The 20,692-nt window shown below is 55.5% G+C and overlaps 7 protein-coding genes across 7 annotated transcripts; 4 read left to right on the top strand and 3 right to left on the bottom strand.

Moving 5' to 3' along the window:
- Positions 1–892: 892 nt before the first annotated feature.
- On the top strand, positions 893–3,471 carry B0T26DRAFT_876245 (uncharacterized protein; the record flags this gene model as incomplete). The annotated part of the gene is made up of 3 exons (XM_060448092.1): positions 893–928; positions 1,847–2,149; positions 3,282–3,471. The coding sequence occupies 3 exons, from the start codon at positions 893–895 to the stop codon at positions 3,315–3,317; spliced, it is 375 nt and encodes a 124-aa protein (XP_060289976.1). The 3' UTR covers positions 3,318–3,471.
- Positions 3,472–4,688: 1,217 nt separating this feature from the next.
- B0T26DRAFT_680856 (uncharacterized protein) lies at positions 4,689–5,701 on the bottom strand (the record flags this gene model as incomplete). Its single annotated transcript, XM_060440554.1, has 4 exons — positions 4,689–5,009; positions 5,075–5,191; positions 5,280–5,396; positions 5,480–5,701. The coding sequence occupies 4 exons, from the start codon at positions 5,699–5,701 to the stop codon at positions 4,689–4,691; spliced, it is 777 nt and encodes a 258-aa protein (XP_060289975.1).
- Positions 5,702–6,007: 306 nt separating this feature from the next.
- On the top strand, positions 6,008–7,528 carry B0T26DRAFT_876244 (uncharacterized protein; the record flags this gene model as incomplete). Its single annotated transcript, XM_060448091.1, has 3 exons — positions 6,008–7,083; positions 7,170–7,241; positions 7,406–7,528. Exons 1-3 carry the CDS (start codon positions 6,472–6,474, stop codon positions 7,526–7,528), a joined length of 807 nt encoding a protein of 268 aa, XP_060289974.1. The 5' UTR covers positions 6,008–6,471.
- A 5,353-nt stretch (positions 7,529–12,881) lies between these two features.
- B0T26DRAFT_815312 (uncharacterized protein) lies at positions 12,882–14,997 on the top strand. Its single transcript, XM_060447366.1, has 6 exons — positions 12,882–13,193; positions 13,247–13,355; positions 13,434–14,019; positions 14,112–14,302; positions 14,336–14,629; positions 14,720–14,997. The coding sequence occupies exons 2-6, from the start codon at positions 13,269–13,271 to the stop codon at positions 14,927–14,929; spliced, it is 1,368 nt and encodes a 455-aa protein (XP_060289973.1). The 5' UTR covers positions 12,882–13,193; positions 13,247–13,268; the 3' UTR covers positions 14,930–14,997.
- A 621-nt stretch (positions 14,998–15,618) lies between these two features.
- Positions 15,619–16,671, bottom strand: B0T26DRAFT_490662 (uncharacterized protein). The gene has a single exon (XM_060435323.1). It carries the CDS (start codon positions 16,352–16,354, stop codon positions 15,677–15,679), a length of 678 nt encoding a protein of 225 aa, XP_060289972.1. The 5' UTR covers positions 16,355–16,671; the 3' UTR covers positions 15,619–15,676.
- Positions 16,672–17,333: 662 nt separating this feature from the next.
- B0T26DRAFT_729855 (uncharacterized protein) lies at positions 17,334–17,965 on the bottom strand. Its single transcript, XM_060442984.1, has one exon. It carries the CDS (start codon positions 17,799–17,801, stop codon positions 17,586–17,588), a length of 216 nt encoding a protein of 71 aa, XP_060289971.1. The 5' UTR covers positions 17,802–17,965; the 3' UTR covers positions 17,334–17,585.
- A 2,097-nt stretch (positions 17,966–20,062) lies between these two features.
- On the top strand, positions 20,063–20,291 carry B0T26DRAFT_729852 (uncharacterized protein; the record flags this gene model as incomplete). The annotated part of the gene is made up of 1 exon (XM_060442983.1): positions 20,063–20,291. A coding segment is annotated over one exon (229 nt), but the record flags the coding sequence as incomplete, so codon positions are not given.
- Positions 20,292–20,692: the final 401 nt, after the last annotated feature.

Below are 20,692 nucleotides of genomic sequence, written 5' to 3'. Positions count from 1 at the left end.
GTTGCAAGAAGTGGTGGACTTGACCTGCAGCCTGCGCGGCCTGCCCTGCATGTGAAGAGTGTTAATTGTGGTGTCCGAAGAATTAGTGCAGGGAGTGGTGAATTTAGCCTGCAGCTTGTGAAGACTAGTGTCCTAGGAATTAGTGCAGGGAGTGGTGGATTTGGCCTGCAGCCTGCGCGGCCTGCCCTGCATGTGAAGAGTGTTAGTTGTGGTGTCCTAGGAATCAGTGCAGGGAGTGGTGGATTTGGCCTGCAGCCTGCGCGGCCTGCCCTGCATGTGAAAAGTCTTAGTTCTGGTGTCCTAGGAATCAGTGCAGGGAGTGGTGGATTTAGCCTGCAGCCTGCGCGCGGCCTGCTCTGCACGTGGTTGATTGATCTGAAGTTCTTTGGCCCGCATTCATCGCCGTCAGTTGGTGGCTCCCGAGTTATTTTAGTTAAGCAGGAATTACCGCCGCCAACCCGCGAGGCACGCATGATATGACCTGCGTGTCTGGTAAGGACGCGTGCCTGGCAAGGGACGTGTGTCTGGCAAGGGACGTGTGTCTAGTCTGGCAAGGACGTGCGTCTACATGCAAGGCCGTACATGCTGTAGCATATCAAGAGCATGTGGGTGTGGCAGAGGCAGCAGATGGGGAGTGCAAGCAAAACTTGAAGTGTGGGCGGGCACTAGGTAGTCGCCAAAAATTGCCGTCAAAAATTGCCGGTAAAAGTTGCCGTCAAACTGATAGTACGTCTATCTATCCTTATCCATTAGCACGTCTAGTTACGAGCAAGGGACGCACGCGACAGTGCAGGTTGCACGAGAACCGGAATCACGACCACGGCACCAGCTCAGCGTCGGCCACGGCACTAGCTGTCGGAAGAAGCGGCATTTGAGCCACATGTGGGCGCAGATGGCGTACATGCTAGACCGCCTCGGCCTAGGCTATGTAAGCCGAATGCCGCATAACTACAGTATCTAGGCGATGCCCACCTTTCCTTTTTCTTCCGAATACAGGCACTCTTTTGCCCTCATTTTTGCACACCGTTGCATGTACACTAGCTGGCTCGACCACGGCACCACATACTGCCACACACCGCCCCACACACCCCAGGCACAGCCCTAAATAGCGTCTACCCCGCCGACCGCTTACCCCGCCGACCGCTTACCCCGCTTGCACGTGTTACGGGGGGGGTAATGGCAATAACGGGGGAACCGAGTGGTGAAACTTGGCGTCCGTGACGCTACAACCCGCCAGAGTATACGAAGCCGGGAAGATGCTCGCATCTATTCTCCTCGAACCTGCACGGGCGCTCGTGTTTGTCCATGTACTTACTGTGTTAGGTTAGCTTTTGTTTGTCTCTCGTCTTCAGGGTCCAAATATACTCCCACTCGTATTTGCGCGTAAACTCTTTCACATCCGCAGCGCAACCTTGCTAGGTGCATTCTAACGTGCCCGTTCAAGTTCTTTGTCGCATCGCGCTGACGCTTTTTAATTTATAAGCTTGGACGACGCGGGGGACGAGTTCTCATCCTCCTCGGACGGGGGGAGTCAGCATCATGAAAGCGGTAAAATCGTCATTCTCTTCTATCGGTTCATGACTATTGTCTCCGAAGACAATGTCTGTCGCTTGGTCTGCCATGTTGGGAGAATAGGTTGGTTATCGAGAGGTGGGAGAAAGGTTCGGGTAGAGACGCTCAAGTAAGGATAGATAGAGGGCTCCCTGAGGGATGAAGTAAGTTCTGGCGTGTCGGGGAGTGTTTTTTTTTTCGAGCTGGGCCGTAGAGAATTGAAGCCTAGACAGGTGAATTCAGACTGCATTTCAAGGCCATGACTCAATGTCTGGCTTCTCTCACCGAGGCCTAGTTTGTCGCCTTGTTTTTCTGCCTGTTTTCGGCGAATCGATTAGGTGCAGCTACTGAAGCAGCAGATCGTGATCCGCGCCATGACGACCTGCGCGGGGCCGACAAGGCCACGAGACAGCTGATCCTGATCGACATCACGGCGAAGCAGCTGGCCCTGCAGATTGTCGAGTACGAGGAAATGGCGGCAGTCCAGGACCCGCAGCAGCAGCAGCAGCAGCCCGGCGGCCCCGGCATCTCGCGCCAAGGCGGCATGGGCGACGACAGGGAGCCTGAAGAGGACGGGACCGGCGCATTTTTCTCTTTTGTTTGTTTGTTCGTTGCTCTACGATACCCGTCGCGCCCCGTTTCGGTTTGCTTTCACCCTCTCGCTCGAGTATCCGTTACGACCGTCGCTCTTCGCCAAGCTAGGCAAGACTAAAGTCGTGGTCCTGGCCTGTTCTGGCTGTTATTAATGTGGCATTTTCTTTGGGCGTCTGAGCACAGCCTGGTTTCCCAGGCTTCATTGAGAATATGATGTTTGGCTAGCGAAAGCCGCCCGACGTGAATAACCGGGGCGTAACATGTTGCCTCTGGCTCAGGCTATAACAATCCTCAGGCACAATGCACACAAAGCTGGTGGACGCAGCCTAGTCGCTGATCGCGGGGTCGGTGAGGGCGGGGTCGCTGATCGTGGGGCGCAAGGGCGGGGTCGCAGAAGGGCGAAGAACTTATTCCTCCGCAGCCTCGTCTGACGTGCCAGTTCTCGTTTTTTCTCCTCCCTAGGTACGGGTGGTGCAGGTGGGCTAAGCACCAAGCCCCCAGCTTGTCCGTCGCTTCCTTGGGCAAGTTTCCGTGTCGTCTCTGCTGCTTCTTGGGGCCGCTTCCATTCAAACCCACTGGTCCCGTCTCGCCGCCGCCACGCAGATATTGCGAGACGTATGCTGCGGGAGAAAATGGCGTCCGGTTGAATGACTGTATAGGCCGAAGTGGAGTGACTGGTTGCGGAAAGGGTGATAACTTTCGCAAAACGGGCTATTGCTGCTGGACAGCATCTGCCCAGGGAAGACTGTGGTGGCGGGGAGGATCTAAAGAGGGGGTCCTCCGGTCCCAGGGGACCATGAGGTGTCACATACAGCGCTGCATCAATTGAGGGCAAAAAAGTGCTTGTATTCGGAAGGTTCAGAAAGGTGGGCATAACCTGAATACCATAGTTATGCGGCATTCGGCTGACACAGTCTAGGCTGTAAACGGTCTAGCATGTGTGCCACCTGCGCCCATATGTGGCTTAGATGCGGCTCCTTCCGACATGAGGCGCCCATCTTGCTGCTGAGAACTGCTGTAGGACTGGGTGTTAGGGTCGCTGCTCCATTAAAGAGGCAACTGGAGAGGCAACTAGAGATGGAGAGTGGCCAAGGGATACTGTTGGAACCACCAGGTACCGGTACTGGAAACAACAGGGCGCGCTGCACGCCGAAAGCTGGTGGTTCAAGTGATGGTCATTGTTTTCTATGTCTATCTAGAAGAAAGAGGTGGCCGTAGGCCACTTATATGGAATCTGGGACCCCTACGCCTCCACTGCCGCCTGTGTGGCTGATGAATGCGTTGCTACAGCCACCTCTATGTGGCTGGAATGCGCGTTGTTCTAACAGATACTTCGATGTAGAAAGAAGAAAGAAGCGTGGGAAGCGTAGAAGAAGGGTGAGGGAAGGTCCTTACTTATAGGCCTTTCACTCGCGGGTTGGCGGCGCTCCTGCTTAACTGAAGAAAGAAGCCCCTGCTTGACTACCTCGGTAGGTCAACTCTAGCCATTTTACATCCCGACTTCTGCCGTTAAAGTGGAAAATATGGCGTTTTGTCAGACATCCCTAGTTGGGAATGCTGTCAAGTGGCAAACATGACGTTTTTTTCGGAGTATCCCCCCGTCAAAGTAGAAAATATGGCTTATGGCGTTTTTTTGGGACAACCCTAGTTGGGAATGTTATCAAGTGGCAAACATGACGTTTTTTTCGGATACCCTGCTGAAGACTGCGATTGCCTTGTCCTTTTACGGAATAAGGTTCAAGTGTGCAAGAAGCTGGTCGCCTAGGTGGCCTACTTGAAGTCGGCGACGGGGAGCAAAGCAAAATACAAAAAGACCCGGCTGCGGCTCTTAGAAGGCGTAATGTAGAAACCCAAGGCGTCATTCATATGGAGACCTCACTAAACCTTTATCGCCAACTTGTAGCTTAGATACTAGTTGCGGGTTAAGATGTAGTGTGGGTGCAGCTTCGTTCGCGCCCGAGTCGGGCTAGTAAAACAAGTTTCGCGAGGCCGGTGAGGGGGGGCCTCTCTAGGCGCCAGGGTGAAGGGGAGTATTTGTGTGACGAAAGGAACTCGAGTCTCTATCTCCTTCACTCCGGTTTGGCTTACGTCTGATAGCGCGTCGAGGATGAAGATCTGTGTGAATGAGGAAGCTGATGAGTGGGTGATAAAGATGAGGGCCTGCGCTGTTGGCTGCTACTTTATACTAGTATATCTCGTAGTTTCTTGTGACGGGCTGTCGTGGTTGAATATCTCGCCTACGTGAGCTGTTCGGGTTTCTATTTTTTTCCCATATTTTTTTATCCACTACCTTTATTTAGTATTAGTGAAATGATATTTAATTTTGACGTCTCGTAGTCGTTGTGTGCCAGACTGAAGGGGTGTGCATATTCGAGACTTGGATTTGGAACGACGACATGGAGAGCAGTAGTCAGATTCCAGGCCTCAAGGCACAAATTGTCCACCTACTACTAAATTGAGCTAGAAGGGCCTGGTGTGTGTCTATGAGCAGCCTGGAGAATGCGGTTAGGCGCTAGTGTCGGCTGTCTCCGGTACATCAGTGGTCACACGGGCTCGGGCTCCCTCTGGGGGACCTTCTTCCTCCGGTCCCGCTCGCCGCCGTCGCCGTCATAACCGCCGCCGCCATCGCCGTCGCCCGGGGCGGCACGTTTCCTTGCTAAACTAAGAACATGCTCGCGTAGATCCTCAGCCGCCGAGCCACCACCCGACGGGCGAACAGCCTCCGGGGCGGTACCCACCCTTGGTGCACGACCACGGACACGCTTGTACAGAGCCCGAAGCGCTCGAGTGGGTGACGGGCGATCAGCCGCTAGGCCCCGCCTCGTTGTGGCCGCGCCGCCGCCCCGTGCGTTGATGGTGGCTTCCTGCATGCGTCAACCAACTACTGGCTGCCAAACCCCTCTGACGGGGAAGAGAAATTCACGCTTACACTGTGGCGTTCGTGCCAGGTCCGGAGGCGTTCACGCCAGGCCCTGACGCGTTCGTGCCAGGCCTCGGCCGGGGATACGGCCGAGTCGGGCGCGGGCCCGAAGGGGTCCTCCTCCTCCTGCATGCGTGTGCGAAAAAGGGTCAGCTGACTGCCCTAGCCGCCCGACCCCCTCTAACGGGACGGGGAAAGAAAATTGCACACTCACACTGCAGCGTCTCTGCCGGGCAGCCTCGGCCAGGGGGGACACGGCCGGGTAAGGCGCGGGCGTGGAAGCCTGTGGAGTGTACGGCACGGGCCCGAAGGGGTCCGTCTGGGCGTCCTCCTGCGTGCGTGCGTGCAAAAGCGTCAACCAGCTAACTACCTGGCCGCCAAAACCCCCTGACGGGAAAGAAAATGCACACTCACGCTGTAGCATCCCTGCCAGGCAGCCTCGGCCGGGGACACAGCCGGGTAGGGCGCGGGCGTGGGAGCCTGCGGAGGCTGCATCATGTTCCGGGGAGACAGCGGGGGCGAAGATGGGCGATGCGGGTCTACGGACGCTTGGGCTGTAGTTCCTTGGGCCGGCTGGATGATGTATAGCGCGTTCCGGGGAGACGGCGAAGGCGAGGGTGGGCGAGACGGGTCCATGGCTGCAGTTTCCGGGGTGCAAGCGCTGGTGTTCGGCGGGGGATATGGGCTGGACCATGGCGGTTGGAACAGTGATGCCGTGTGTGATTGGGTGGAAGAGGAAGACCCTTTGGCGGGGACGCTGTATAAGAAGATATAAAGCTGAGGCCCATCATGGTCTGTCATAGGTAAGGATCAACTGAATCCACTACCAAGTCGAAAGGGGCGTGGCTCGAGCAGGAGCCGGCTTCGGGTGTGAATGGTCGGACACGGCAACCCCCACCAGTCCGTCTCTCGCGCCTCGACAACAAGATGCATCAAAACCACCAGCGCCGGAAAATGGGCTTCTTGAAGTGGGGCGGGGAGTGGAACTTGTTTTGGGTGGCTTGTCTTTCGGTGCCCAGCCCGAGGCGTTTCAACTTGGCGGTGAATTCGATAAGCAATCCACCCTGAAATGGCGCCAGAAGGGTAGATTCCCAGCCGGGCCCGCCATATATTGGCCGGCTACGATAAAGGTTAACTCGATACATGTGATGCCTCCCTGTCCCGGTCCAAACGCCACGATGCTTGAAGAAGAAAGTAATTTTGAAGAAAAGGAGGCGCCAGAACAGGCAGTTTCCTAGCCGGGTCAGCCACATATTGGCCGGCTTTAATAAAGTTTGACTCAATACATATGATACCTCCCCGCCCCGGTACAAACGTCTCAAACACCTCCGTTCACCCCTAAACGTCCCCCACATAACCGTGCATCGTTCTAATCCTATACCAGGCCACATTTCCATATTGCAATCATGTCCTGCCAGACACCCACGCCGCCCCTCGAGGGAACTGCCGCCCCGCCACCCTCGCCGGCCTCCACCGTGTGGTCGGACGACGACGCGACCACATTCTGCGGCTCGCCTAGGCCGTGCTCCCCTTTCTCGAGCGCGGCGGATCCGGCGTACGTATTTGACCGCCGCGTGCCCGGGTATTTCCCGTCATGGCCGGACCCCAGCACTTCCGCCCTTCTGCGCACCAGCACTCCCCCTCTTCTGCGCGGGCAGGAGCCCCCTCCGCACGGGAAGACGGCGCAGGCCGGGTGGGCGACCAGGGACGCCTACACCCAGCGTCTGGACGCGGGGAACAGGGACCCGGCGTTTACCCCGACCGGGCCGTCCGACTTCTCCCGCGCGGCGGATCCAGCTGGCACCTGGGACAGCCGCTCCCCTCTCCCCCCGGCCGCGCTGCCGCCCCCAAGCGCGTTTTCCCCTCCCCACGGGCTGTTGTGGCAGCCGAGCCAGCCGAGCCAGCCGAGCCAGCCGACACAGCCGACCCAAGGCGCGACAGGCCACCCGCTCGGACACGCGCCTTTCTCGGCTGCATCCGCGGCGCCGGCGGGGGCTGCCTGGTATGGAGGTCGCAACGTAAGCATTCGTTTTCTTTCCTATCAGAGGCGGTTTTGGCCGCCGGCTGGGCGGTTTGGTTGGTTAATTTTTTTACATGCATGTAGGAGACGGCCCAAACGACAAGGAAGCGTGCCGCCCCGAGCAGCGACGACGGCGAGCGGCACCAGAGGAGGAGGGTCCGCCGTAGAGCCTGCATCGCCACGTAACGATACAGGCTCATGTCACAATGCAGGCTCATGTCACAATGCATCGTCATGTAACGATGTAGGCTCACGTAACTACGCAGGCTCACGTAACGATGCAGGCTCACGTCACGATGCAGGCTCACGTCACGATGTAGGCTCACGTAAAGATGCAGGCTCACGTCACGATGCAGGCTCACGCCACAATACAGGCTCACGCCACGATACAGGCTCACGTCACGATACAGGCTCACGTCACGACGCAGGCTCACGCCACCTAATGTCGCCCGAGACTTATATAGGAAGATACGTGACCCCGCGGGCTAGGTCGAGAAGGAAGCGAGCTGAGCGCGTGGCGCGGGGGGGAATAACAATGCAGACAAATTAAATCGGGACCCTATATTTGCTTTATTTGAACCCAGCTAGGTCGTGTTTAAAGTTGAAAGAACCATGTTTGCATTGATCTGTATGCTTGGATTGATTTGAACCAGATCTGAATAAAACCAATCCGGCTCGGGCCACTTGAAATTCTACATCCCGGGACGCCGGAACCCAGCTATGCCCGACACGCGGCTTCAAAAGAGGCCCTTTCGCAGCCAATCAATAAGGCACAGAAGCTTGTGAATGGTATCGCTATGAAGCCCGTGTCTTTGAAGCCCAATGAGCAGTTTGGCGATGCTGAGTAGCCTCTCGCGGCCAGCTAATGTCGCCGGGATAGAAAGGATGTCAAAAGGCTATGTACGCCGCAAATACCGAGATGACCAGAAGCCGAAGACGTTGCGATAGAATTAAAAAGGATCCCATATAACGTTGGGTCTTAGTAATGCGGGCTTCGAGTTAGCTCGCGCGGGTAGCGGTAGCCTGACTGACGAAGAAAGCAGCGAGGTCGAAAGGAGAGAAGCTCGCAGCCGAGTTCGACGCCGTGGAGGCCGGGAAGCCGGGAGGACTGTCGGAAAGCCTTGACATGGTGAGGAATACACTTTTCCCTGGCCCCGGAAGTTGCCGCTTTTACCCTACACCGCCTTCCTACTTTCCTAGACACTAAGAGAGAAGAAGTACGAGGGCGACGGTGGTGGAGTCGGGAGCATTCGGTAGAGAGGCGGCGGAATCCATCTTGAACAGGAACATGGCCATGCAAGAGTACGACTCAAACCCGGCGAAAATCCACACATTTCTCGCATATCTCACCACAGCAAAAATGGAGACTCCTGCCCAGGCCAAGGAGTCGAAGTGGAATGACGACGTCTATATAAAAACCTCCCTCCGTCACCATCCGCCTTCTCTCCCGAGCCTTCCTTTTCTCGGTTTTTGTCTCTTTGCAGCTTTCTACCTACCCTTCTCGACTCCCCCTTACCGTCGACAAAGCTGTACTAGTCAGGGGTTCAGGGGCCAGGTAATAAGGAGTACTATTTTATTTACTATTTTAACCTCCCCTAGCTATCCCGAATTGACCAAAGAGAAATGGCAGCATCGGAATCCTGGGATATGGTGCTCTTGTAGTGCGTGTCTAGAGGTGACTCCGCCCCCGAGTCCAAAGACTGGGAAATCTTGATGGATGACAGTGATATATCTCTGAACATGTTTATTGACCGATTTGACACTCTCCATACTCGCCATGAGACTTGGGAGATTCTGGTTTTCGTGTAGGAAATTAATGTGTCCTGCATCTTCTGCTTCCATCTTCTCTGCTTCCAGCTGGCATTGCGCTTCTTCCCACTTGCGTTTGAGAACTTTCCCGTGGTCAGTGGAACTCGAGGCATCTTGCGGTTTTGAAGTTTCCATTCGGGCTTCTTTAAAAAGAACAAGAAAGAAAGAAAAGAAAATTAAATGAAGAAGACGGCGAGCTGTACGAGCGGGCCAAGTCTAAGGGAAATAAATTGTGTGTCAAGACCAGGGCAGTGGGTTGCCACCAAGTCTACGCCGCTGCCACAGCTATCGAACTTCTCTCCTATACGGACTAATACGGGACGCCCTTCCATATCCTCCGACTCTCTAGGCGTCCCGACGCTGCCTCTACTGCATAGACAGAACCTACATGCAACAATGTCGCAACCTAACAGACGCAAAGAGCTTCTCGCCATGGGACCCATGATTAGTCTTCTAGCAGTGCTATTTCCCCCACTAAAAGTCCCTCTGACGAGGTGACATTGCCCGTCTTCTTCATCTCACAGGCGCATCTCTACCACACCTTCCACTTGATGGATCAGTACACGAGGATTATCAGCTATTGGCGCAGCTAGCGGTTGTCATGCTGGCTAGGGTACTGACCGACTGTCCGTAAGTGGCAAAAGGACCGAGGAATGCTTGAGCCTGCTTGCAGTCGGAAGAAGCTTGCTAGAGATCCGGTGTGCAGCCACAAAGACAGATCATAATGGTGAGGAAGGCCTAAACAATGCCCTTGGTATGAGACGATACTTGTCCCAGCCGAAAAATCCCTCAAGAAACTGTAGACGTGAAATTTAAAAGACACAAGAGCCCCAAGCCTGTTCATTGACATCAATTCACGTGTGAAGATATGCATCTTTCCAAAAGCAGACGGCGGCGGCGAGCGGTAAAGAGAAACGGTAGAGCTCTCTCTCTTGTGTGCATCATGGCCTGGGATCAGACCAGAGAAGCAAATGCGGGATTTTAGGCTACGTCACTGTGTCTGTGTGTTGTTGAGGAAACCCTGCTCGCGGGGGCCTTCCTGGGCCTCGGCGGCCACTGGCTCCTTTTCTCTTACAGGGGCTGTTAGGATTAGGGTTGGTTACCATATCCAACACCTTCTGTCTCTGGTAAGTCTAGGGATAGCAACCACACCACCTATTCCATCTCCGACCACGAGATTCTAGAATGCAAGGTCATGAGTGGAGGGCCAGGGTCATTGCCGCAAGCCGCAGTTCGTGATCTGCATATAAGCACGTCTCGCAAGAAATATTCGCACATGTCAGCCTAGGTGGCCCGCCAAGAGTGCAAAGCCCTCAAATACGAGGACAGAAGCCGAGGGTCAGATGCTGTTTATTTCCGAGCCAGAGCATAAGAAGGGGAGGAGGCTGGAAGGTAGCTGGGCTGCCTCTTTATGCACCTCTTTTCCTCCCTTGGTTTGTTTACTACCGTGGACATCTTGTTGCCATGTGCCTCTAGTTCACTCCGTCTCGACATTCCATCAGCATTCTCACCAGCGCCCTCGTCATGTTGGTGTGCCGCATGCCCCAGGGAGGAGTATGAGGAACAATCTTCTCCGAGAGCTATCCGCCTATGAGGTCTGATACCGACGTCCGATGCGTAGCTTCATAGACCGTCGTGGTGCCCATCATGCAGGCACATGAGCAGCACTGCGGGCTCTTTCTCTGTTCTGGGGTCGGCGTGTACTAGCAAGGTGGAATGTGTAGCCACGCACATGCTCATGCCCTCCCTACCTGTGGCGGCCTAAGCACCTCCTTACTTGGGACTTTTGGGATTCAGGATGTGCCCTTCTCCGTGCAAGTGGTAGTTTTAATGTAATGCATGCGCCAAGCCAAGTGTCACGTAATTTCAATGAGATTCAAGTTCAGCTTGATGGGTGTGGGGGGGGTGACGAGGAGGTAGGACCTGAGGGAGATGGACAAGAAATCTCGGCTTGGCCGGTTTTTGTGTGGCAAAGTTCGGGCAAGAAGATCCGGTGCACGCCCGACAACGGACTCTGCGTCCAAGCCCGCCAGCGGAGGCACATTTCTGTAGGCCCCGTGATTTGTCACAAATGACGGTCGGTGACACGCTTGGCACAAGTAATCTGCTCTTATGGCGATACAGAAAACAAGAGGTGGAAATCAAGAGTACCCCAAGCTACCAGGGCACTAGATCAGATGCACTGGAGTTGGGAGAGAACGATTACCAAACTTGCACGACCGCATTGAAGAGACTGTGGAATGGAGTGCCTGGCTCGACCATCCGCCTACTAACACATAGCTCTCCTCCATTTTTGGTTGAATGGGTGCAATGTGTACAGTTCTTCGTGCTTGTGTGGCTACAGCCTTCGTCGTCATCCCTGGGGTCTGCGTGGAATTCCGTCTCTACGGTGAACTCGTATTCGCCTGCTTGCCAAGAAGGGCGCGGAGCTCCTGAAGATGGCTGAAGTTCTGGACCGGAATACGAGAGACTTCGCTCATGTATGCAAGACCATTGTAGGTGGCTGGTGAGGCGAAGCCTTCGAGAAGAGCCATGGCTATTGGAAGAGACTATGGAGGTGTGTAGATGTGTGGATATACCAATGCGGGAGCGTCCTCTGCAGACTAAGTGGTGTGCACCCAACCTTGTCCACACCCTTGTCCCGTCTGCATTACATCCCACCGTCAGAAGACCCGACACGTAGCGCATGCCCCGATGAGACGCGCATTCCTGGTGGAACGCCGCTCGTCACGATTTGGCATCTTGCGTTCCTTGCTGCGAGGCTTCGCCCTCGACGGACGGGGCCGAGGGTAGTAGCAATAAGCTCCCAAAAAAGTACTAGTAGCTTGGTCGGTATACTGGACGGGCAACTGCACCTGCTGCCAGTTCTGTGAGACGCATTCTGTAGGCGGCCGAGTCGGAGCGGCGAGGTGATTTGCTGGCTCCAATGGTGCGGTCGAGTGGGTCGAGGGGCTTGGAATACGAGAGTCATTCAGAGGGTTCGGGGCCGGTTGATGGTGACCGGGACCGAATGTTACATGAGGTCGTGGCCCTGACGAAATCTCTCCCAGCTTCTACAGCCGAGAAGATGGGCCACGACGCGGGGGGTTCCGCACTCGTGCAATTGCAAGCAAGATGCCACGCGGCTGCATTGTCCCGGTCCGAGCTGGATCCATAATTCACGGGAGCGTCCCAGGGAGTGATACTTGGGGTATCGACGAATGCATCGCCTGACAGCTGCCCACCGGAGCTGTGAGCTGGGCGGTGTGACGGCGGTCAATAGCAACAAGGAAAAAGATCGCTAGTGTAGCTATACCATTGTCTAAGGATTTCAAGGTGAAGAAGAAAGAAAGGAAAATCTATAAAAGTGCTGTTTAGTGTGCCGAGGTTAGGTGGGAGCTGGAGAGCGCACGGGCCCACAGGGCTTGCAGGTGCCAAGCCCTCAGCCCGATTGGGACTAGTGCGGGTCAGCTCCAAAGAGGGGTCGCACTGCTGGCGGTGCTGGCCGTGGCAGGCGGGAGGAATCAAGCACCTCATCATCGCCTTAATTATGCGGGCCGGCGTCGTTGTGGCCGGTTGAGTACGTGTTCATTGACTGTTGCACGTGATCGTAGTCGACAGCGCATTGAGTTGTCTAGTTAAATCGGGTCTAGTAATACAGAAAAAGAAGACCCTTTTATACCCAAAAAGTAAATAAAGGAAATCTAGTAGTACTAGGAAGTGAGCGTCATAGAGGGCCTGTTTAAGGTTCAACTCGGATGTGGCTCGGACGTGACTCAAAGTGGCTTAAATCTAGGCGACATTGTCGTTGTAGCTTTGGGAGCTAGATGGGTGGGGTTTGTTACCAGGGAATGCAGTCGCAGCCAAGGTGGGGCGAAAACCCTACACCCACCCCGCATTTCCTTCTGCCCATGACGGGCAGGGGCAAGGGCAGAGGCAACCTTCCGCTGCAGGCCAGTTCCAGTCACTCTACACCCCGGCATTTCTTTCCGCAGGAGCAGGGGCAGGGCCAGAGGCAGGGCCAAACCTTATTTTGGCGTCCTTTTGCGCAGGCCAATGCAGTCGGTAACAGCCAGCCGAATAATTCTCGAGGCCTTCCAGACTAATCCGTCACATAATCCACACCCCTTGTCAGGCCATTTCGGCTCCACGCTTCTTCTTTCTATTGAACCATCCACTATAACCCCCCGCCCCCCTAAGTATTTCCTCCGCCGCATTGGTACCTGCGCCGCCGCATTGGCACCCGAGCCGCCCGCATTGTCATTTGCCTACTACATGCAAGAAGCATTGGTACTTGAGCCTGGGCCCGCATTGCTAACGGTTCGTTCGCCCCGCTCTAGGGTCCAGCAAGGCTGACTGACCGTTTATTACAGTCCCCTCTGCACGCCAGGTACCATGTCGTCGACCCCCCCTCCCAGCATGCCGTCCGAGGCTGCTCTTCAGTCAGTCGTGAAGAATTTGGAAGATAATGTGTTTCTGGGCGTCAGTGGATTCTGGGCCAAGTATTTAATGGACAAGCCATGACCCTGGCCCTGGCCCTGGTCCGCGGCTGCTGCCCAGAACGAGATGCAGGACAGCGAGTCAGCCCACGTCGTCGGCAAGATGGCCGCAGATGTCCTCGACCTCGCCCACCTGGACGCTCTGACGGAATGGCTCGCGACATTCCAGGCCGTCTTCGGTGCGCCCGGCCTCCACTTCCGCAGCCAGTCGACCGCCGCCACAGCGGATTCTCCCTTCAGGGCTAGCATCCACCTCGAGACACGCGGTGGCCAAGCCGTTGCGGGCAGCACCCGCGTCTTCGGCGAATACCGCCACGGCAGCGCCCCGGCCGCGGCCGAGGACCATGGCCAAGGCGATTTCCACCGCTTCTGTCTGCTTGCGCAGCACGTGTTCAAGACCCAGCCGGCTCGGCTCTTCCTGCACGCGTTCCTCGTCCGCGGTGCCACGCTGGAGCTCTGGGTCTTTAATCGCTCGGGGGCCTACAGCAGCGGGCATCTTGACCTGGCGCAGAGCCCCCACCTGTTCGTGCAGGCTCTAGCTGGCTACGCCATGATGAGCGACGAGGAATGCGGCATTAATACGTTTGTGAAGCGCCTTGGATCTAAACCGGACGGCCACGTCGCGCTGGACCTGGGCGGCAAGCTCCGTCTCGGACCCGACGCGATCGCGGCACCCGACTACCTCGTGGGGCTTGAAACAACCTGCTATGCTGCCTCGGCATCGGCTGTCGGGAACCAGATATTGTCGTCAAGTTTTCCTGGGGAGTGGACGAGATACCCACCGAGCTCCGAGCGTTGAAGCGAGCGGGCGAGCGCAACGTCTGGGGCGTTATCCGGCTCCTAGGTCATCGAGATCTGGGGAGCATTGCTAGACTCCGACAAGGGCTACAGTTTCCGTGGCTGTTTATCGACCAGACCTTGTCGTGCGTCGTAACCGCACCTCTGGGCCGCCCGATCTGAAAGTTCGCTTCGATATGCGAGCTGTTGGAGGTCTTGCGCGACTTCGTCAAGGCTCTCCGATCTCTGCATCTAGACGGAGGGATGATCCATCGCCACATCGCCATCAAGAACTTGGTCATCAACTCGCAATACGGCGACGGTAACCCCAAGGGCGTGCTGATTGATTTTGACCAGGCGCTGCATCTCGACAACCGCCGTGACGTCGAGCCGCTAGTTGGGTCGGATGGGTTCATGGCCATCGGCATATTCTCGTGGGGGCCGCACACGTATAGGCACAACCTTGAGTCCCTGTTCTACGTGTTTCTGTGGCTTGCCATTGGGAATGACCGCGAACACGACGGTGCTTATGACATCTTGGAGGGCTTGCCCAAGACATCTCGGCTCTAGAAATGGTGCTCGATGGATTTCTACGCTGTCGGGCAGGCGAAGACTGTTGGTATTAGCCCCGAGGGCTTTTTGGGGATCCTGGACGAGTTTTCACCCGACTTTGCTCCTCTCCGGAACCTGGCCCAGAAGCTGTACGGGCTCGGTTTTCCTGTACGTGATGGCAAGATCTTCACGGGGACGGAGACGGAACAGGCTGCCCTTGGTTTTTAGGACTAGGAGAGGCCGGTTGTAGTCAGAAGATACAAGCCAAGGCTAGTAGTAAGCGGGCCGCCAATATGATACGGCTGCCGGCTGCCGGCTGTTCTGATTGCCTTGATTATCATTCCTCGACTTGGCATTGCACCACGTCGCACAAGAGACGGCTGCTTTTCCTCGGTCACCTAGTTCTCAAGGCGTTGGGATGATACATCCGTACCCAACATCTAAATGCCGTGGAGGAGGGGACGACCAAAGACGCTGAATCTTTAGGCTCTGCGAGCGATGTGGCGCCCGAAGCGGAACCACCGTGCAGTCGACCATGTTGCTGCCAACGAGCCCACCGTACTTGGCGTCACCCGCCCCTAGTGTCTCGACCGTATGGTCGAGAACGGACCCGGCGTTTCCACGACCCGAAGCGACTGCCGCATCGCGCCGAAACTCTCGTGGCGTGCCAAGCACCAGGCCTTGGTGTAAAGCATCCGTGTTGCAGACGGCCCGGTGGTGGACGGGCTGGACCACTCCCCAGATGTTTCTCTCCTTGACAAGCCCCAGCATCTTGGCCTCGGGCTTTTCGCCAGCCGCTGACCATTTCAGCTTGACTGCATATTCCCAGCGCTCAGAATCCGATAGCCTTGCGCGGTAGCAAATGAGCCCGTCGCTTACGATGTTCTTATCAGTTCGTTCGAAGATGGGCGGCTCTCCCAAGTCAAATCGCTCCACTTCGGCCTTATCATCTCCACGTGGGATCATGTACTTGCCTTAGCCGTCCTCCTTGATCAGGCCGCCCACCCCCAGCTCGACGTTGTCCATCAACATATAGCCAAGCGGGACTGTGGCGAAGCGGCCAAGGGCCTGGGCCATGTCGAAAGCCTCGCAGCTGTAGATGCCAGATCGGTCAAACACCCACAGCTCCATCTTCCCTCCGCAGAGATGGAAGCTGTGAAGAAACAGACGAGCAGGTTGGTAGGAAAACACGGCTCTGGCGTGGCCGCAAAGTTCTAGAAACCTGGTTCGATATGGCAGTCCATCAGGGCAAAACTCTCCAACGACCAGAACATCAGCCCAACCAACCTCGTCTCTGCCACTGCCACTTGGGCGCGACAGCACTAGAGCATGCTGCGATGCAGCACTAGAGCATGCTGCGATGGGGCTGGCGTCCCTAGCCGCTCCCCGAAACACATGTATCGAGGGCCCATCTCCTTGGGCATGTTGGACTGGAACCGCGAGAGCCAAGCAACGAATCCGTCGCGCGACTGAAGGGCTTGTCCCAGCTCCTCGAGATGAGGTCTCTTGGTCGCTTGTACCATCCGTTCGGCATGGCCGGCAAGTTCCGTCGCCATGAAAATCTGGATTTCCAGGGCCGAAAGGCTGCATTTTCCTGGGAGGCTCTCGCCAGGCTCGATCGAATGCCGCCCCGGTCTTTCCTCCTTTTGGCATCGCCGCCGCCTCCCGGGAATGAGCCTGTACTGACGCTCGCGAGCCAGCCTGTTACCCTCAAGGCGGTACATCTCGACACGCTGTCTGGCTTTTGACATGCTCTCGATCCCGGCCACGTCAGCCGACTGCGAGAGAGGCTATTCGGTGTGGCCAAATTGGTAATTGGGCTTCAAAGACATGGAATTCATAGCGATACCATCAACAAGCTGCTCTGCTTGTTGAATTGGCTGCGGAGTTCGGTCTTTTGAAGCATGGTCTTGGGCACCACTGGCTTCCGGCGTTCCGGCACAGGTCAACAAGAAAGGTAACCAGCTGGTTAATATTCTTCAGTGTCAACGCAAATCAAATCAATTACACAAATCAACCGTTGAGAGCGCTGTTCCAAAAAGCGGCCACCCTGGAGCGGAAGTATACTTATTTTGGACAGCATGACGAAATGCATGGATGGCCAATTCAAGTTCAACCACGTGAAAGGATTAGAAAACCGGGCCCTGCTCCGCTCATCTCGTTGCGCTCTCCTGATGGTGGTTGTGGGGGAGCAGAGTCGAGGAAACTTTCGAGTATGGCGTCAGCCATCGGTTTCGGGCATACCGCATAGTGCTGAGCATCCAGGGCGCCATTGGCACCTGGGGTCATGGCGGGCACCCTGACGCTCCTGACGACGGCATGTGGTGCCACGCACAGAAGACGTGTTAGGTCCCCACTGAGGGCGTTGCATCGTCCAGCACTCGACTGCTCGACCGATCCCCAGTGCCCACGATATTCTCCTTGCCATATCAGACAGCCCAAGGGCTTGTGTGACGCCGTTCTTGGGTTCGGGCGAAGGTGTTTGTGTGCCGCCCCTCCCCTACCGCAATGTTGCAATCCTCTCTCGTTTCTTCGTGCTGCCGCTGCCGCCGCCGCTACTGCTGACTCGGCAGAGGAGGGACGTCATTCTGGGCCTCGAGCAAAGGTGTTTGTGTGTCTCTCTACTCTTGCCGCACTGTTGCAATCCTCTCTCTCGTTTCTTCGTGTCGCTGCTGCTGCTGCTGCTGCTGACGAGTCTACGGAGCGGAGGGAGGGGAGGGGTCGTTTCTCTTTTCGTAGCAAATGCAACCGTCTTTCTTCCGATACTGCGAGGGCTCAACACGACATTGACGGGATTCCAGACGGCGCTTGACGGACAGAGACTGACTGCACTGCATAAGAGTGGTACTGCAGTGGGCAGTACTGGATGACTCAGGCCGTTTGCTTACTTGGCCAATCGCTCTCCACCTACCAGGCAAGTAGGCAACTGGGCTCTAGCTTCCCGGGGCCTGAGGCAAGTAGTCAACTGGGCTCTAGTTGCGGGAGGCCTGCGCCAGAGGTTTCGGCAGGGCCCGTGATGATCCTTGGGCAGTCCGTCTACAGCGGGGCTACCTAATATAGAAACCTTGATGCCTAGGAAAGTAGGTAGGGAGGTCTCCATGACGAGAGATGATGCTTTTGGGTTTGTTGAAGCAGTTGGCAGAGGAGTCACTGGTCGCTCATTCGTGTTTGTTGTAGGAGGCGGTAGAGGGAGTCAGTCGCTTATCCGTATCTGTTGCTTATATATAGAACGCAGTGCTTTCGTATTTGCAGGAGGTGAATCACCACCGTTATCCGATCTATACTTTCGACTTTACTGCGCTCGACGGAAAGGATAAATAGGCAGCTGTTACGAATCCCTTTTCGTACTGGCTCAGCGGCAGGCCAGGGGCGGCAGGGCCGCCCCAGCCAATCCCATTGAAGGAGGGGCATGGCCCCACAGTTGCTCTGCAAGGTGGAGCACAGAGCAGACGTGCCCCACAGTTGCTCTGTAAGGTGGAGCACAGAGCAATGTGCTCTATTGCTCTGCGATGAGAGCAACAGAGCAGTTCTCTCATTGGTTACACAGTTAGATATATACGATGACCATACCCACGGTCTTAGATAGTTCTTGGTTCTTCAAGCAAGCAATACACATTCACTGCACTCATGTCAACGTGCGGACCTTGAACCTCTGGTAATGCTCGTCAGGATGCTCAGTCGATGCTCGCTCAAAGTCCTTGATATCCATAGGTCCCTCAAAAGCGACGAGATCTGGATGTAACCACGTGCTAAAGGGTAAGGCGGGTCCATTCCTGTTCCGCTTGACGATTGCGGCTGCCATGTCGGACATCTTCTCCTGAAGGCCCTTATCGATCTCATCGACAGAGAGCGTGAACTTCGCGCCGTCGACATCGCGCAGGACGCGGTTCGTAAAGTCGTAGATGTCCACTCGGTCATTAGTGGGGTTCGCTGGGACCTGGGTGGCTTTGGCGGTCACTTCTGATTACTTGGCTAGCATAGCTAAGGTGGTCTCTGACTTCTTGCGAGGGTGGGTTCTCATGAAGCTCTCGCGATCGAACTTCACTTCGTCGACAGCCGTCTGCAAGACTGCCTGCATGGCGGTATCGTCGGCGGTAGGCATCTTACCGGTCGCCTCTCTTTCTAGCACTCCGCCTGGGTGCTTTCTTTCGGTCGGCGATCGTACACCTGTGTAGCGACCGCGGGGTTCTGTTCTTTTCCGGGGGATATTCTTTGCAATTGCCTTCCCAGGCGAGTAGTGAGATTGAGCTTTAGATTGTTACCGCACAGTCAACTAATTTGAGACAGGGCTGCAATATGGTCGTTGTATTCGTAGAATCTAAAGCTAAGGAAAGAAAAAGAAAAGAAAGTTCCAAAGGCTGCGCGGGGCGCAGAGAAATAGGTTGAGTTGGTGAGGTTATGCACTGACCACATCCTAAACTAGGATGTCTGGTCGGGGTGTGCCAGCTCTTACCACCTGTCTGGCACCTGCCGTGACAACTCATACACTTTGAGTGGTGTCACGGTCGCCACAGGGCTCGTGACAGGATTGATTCTATTGGCTGCATTGTGCGTGGCCTGTGCGCACTGAGCACCACTACCTATTTCTCCGCGCCCTGCACGGACCCCGCGATAGATTCCTTTCTCTTCCTTAGCTTAAATCCACATTCGTTGCTGCCTTCAACCATTGACATCCCTACTGCGTAAGGCGGGCCGTCACAAGTGGCATTCCAATTTGACTGTATTACCCGTGCGATAGGAGCTTGGCCTTTGTTCTATCTTCACAATTACCAACCCCAGCATCCTGTGCAGCCCGTGTGTTACGATCCTGGTTCAGGCTGCACGGAGCCTCCCGCTATTGGCTGGCGCAAGGAAGCGGGGCAGTTCCCCGCTCCACGGGAGTGCAGCCAATAGCGAGGCGGTCAGCGCGATCAGTATGATCAGGGCGATCAGTGGGAACTGATCGCACTGAGCACACTGACCGCACTGATCACCTAGGACCAACGCTCTGATTGGTCCGCCTTAGATAGATATATACGACGACCGTAGCCACGGTCTTAGATAGTTCTTGCTTGGTTCTCCAAGCAAGCAATACACATTCACTGCACTCATACACTTTGAGTGGCATTCCGATTTGACTGTATTACCCGTGCGATAGGAGCTTGCCCTTTGTTCTATCTTCATAATTACCAACCCCAGCATTCTGTGGAGCCCGTGCTCCCTTACAGACAGACGACCCTAACAGTCGAGTGGTTTGTAATACCGTGCTCCCTTACAGACAGACGACCCTAACAGTCGAGTGGTTTGTAATAACTCGGTGTAAGAGAAGGTAGGTACGCCTGATCAAGGTGGTCACAATGCAGGCAAGAAGGTAGGGGAGCAATGACTTGTATTGGTGTAAGACTTCAACCTGGCCCTCGCAAAGGAAGATGGGCGAGGGCCATTGTTTATATACCTGCTCAGGGGTTCGGCCCAGGCATCAGTCTGCGGTCGTGGCGCCACGGCGTAGCGTATGCCAGCTGGCAGTGTTCTAGCCAGTTGGTGACAAGTGGTGGGCGCGCACCCTGTGCGCGCAGTTGGTGTTTGGGGTGTCCTTTTCCTTACACTCGGTCTGGTCTTTCTTCTACTCGTTTAGCCGGAACGTCCCAAAGTATACTCTTATGCGTATCTTATTCGGGACGTATTTCAAGTTCTAAACTATAAAAGTAAGTACCTTCTTGAGTTCCTCCTTATACTCTTCCTCTTGGGTCTTATCTATAGTATTGTTACAATCTGGACAACAGGTCCACGGAGCTAGGCCCGGCCTAGGATTGTGGGGGTCTGGACGGCATGTTACAATCTGGACAACAGGTCCACGGAGCTAGGCCCGGCCTAGGATTGTGGGGGTCTGGACGGCAGGTAGGAGATGACAGGAGACAAGGAGTATCGTGCACAGATTGCGAAAGACAGGCTTTCAACACACAACCAATGTATGCTTAACCAGATGCATTGATAGCTGCAGAACCGTTCTCC

The sequence above is a fragment of the Lasiosphaeria miniovina genome, assembly GCF_030549165.1.
Source record: "Lasiosphaeria miniovina strain SMH2392-1A chromosome Unknown B0T26scaffold_8, whole genome shotgun sequence".
Lineage (NCBI taxonomy): Eukaryota > Fungi > Ascomycota > Sordariomycetes > Sordariales > Lasiosphaeriaceae > Lasiosphaeria > Lasiosphaeria miniovina.
Note: the sequence above shows the minus strand (reverse complement) of the source record. Positions and strands in the feature narration are given on the sequence as shown.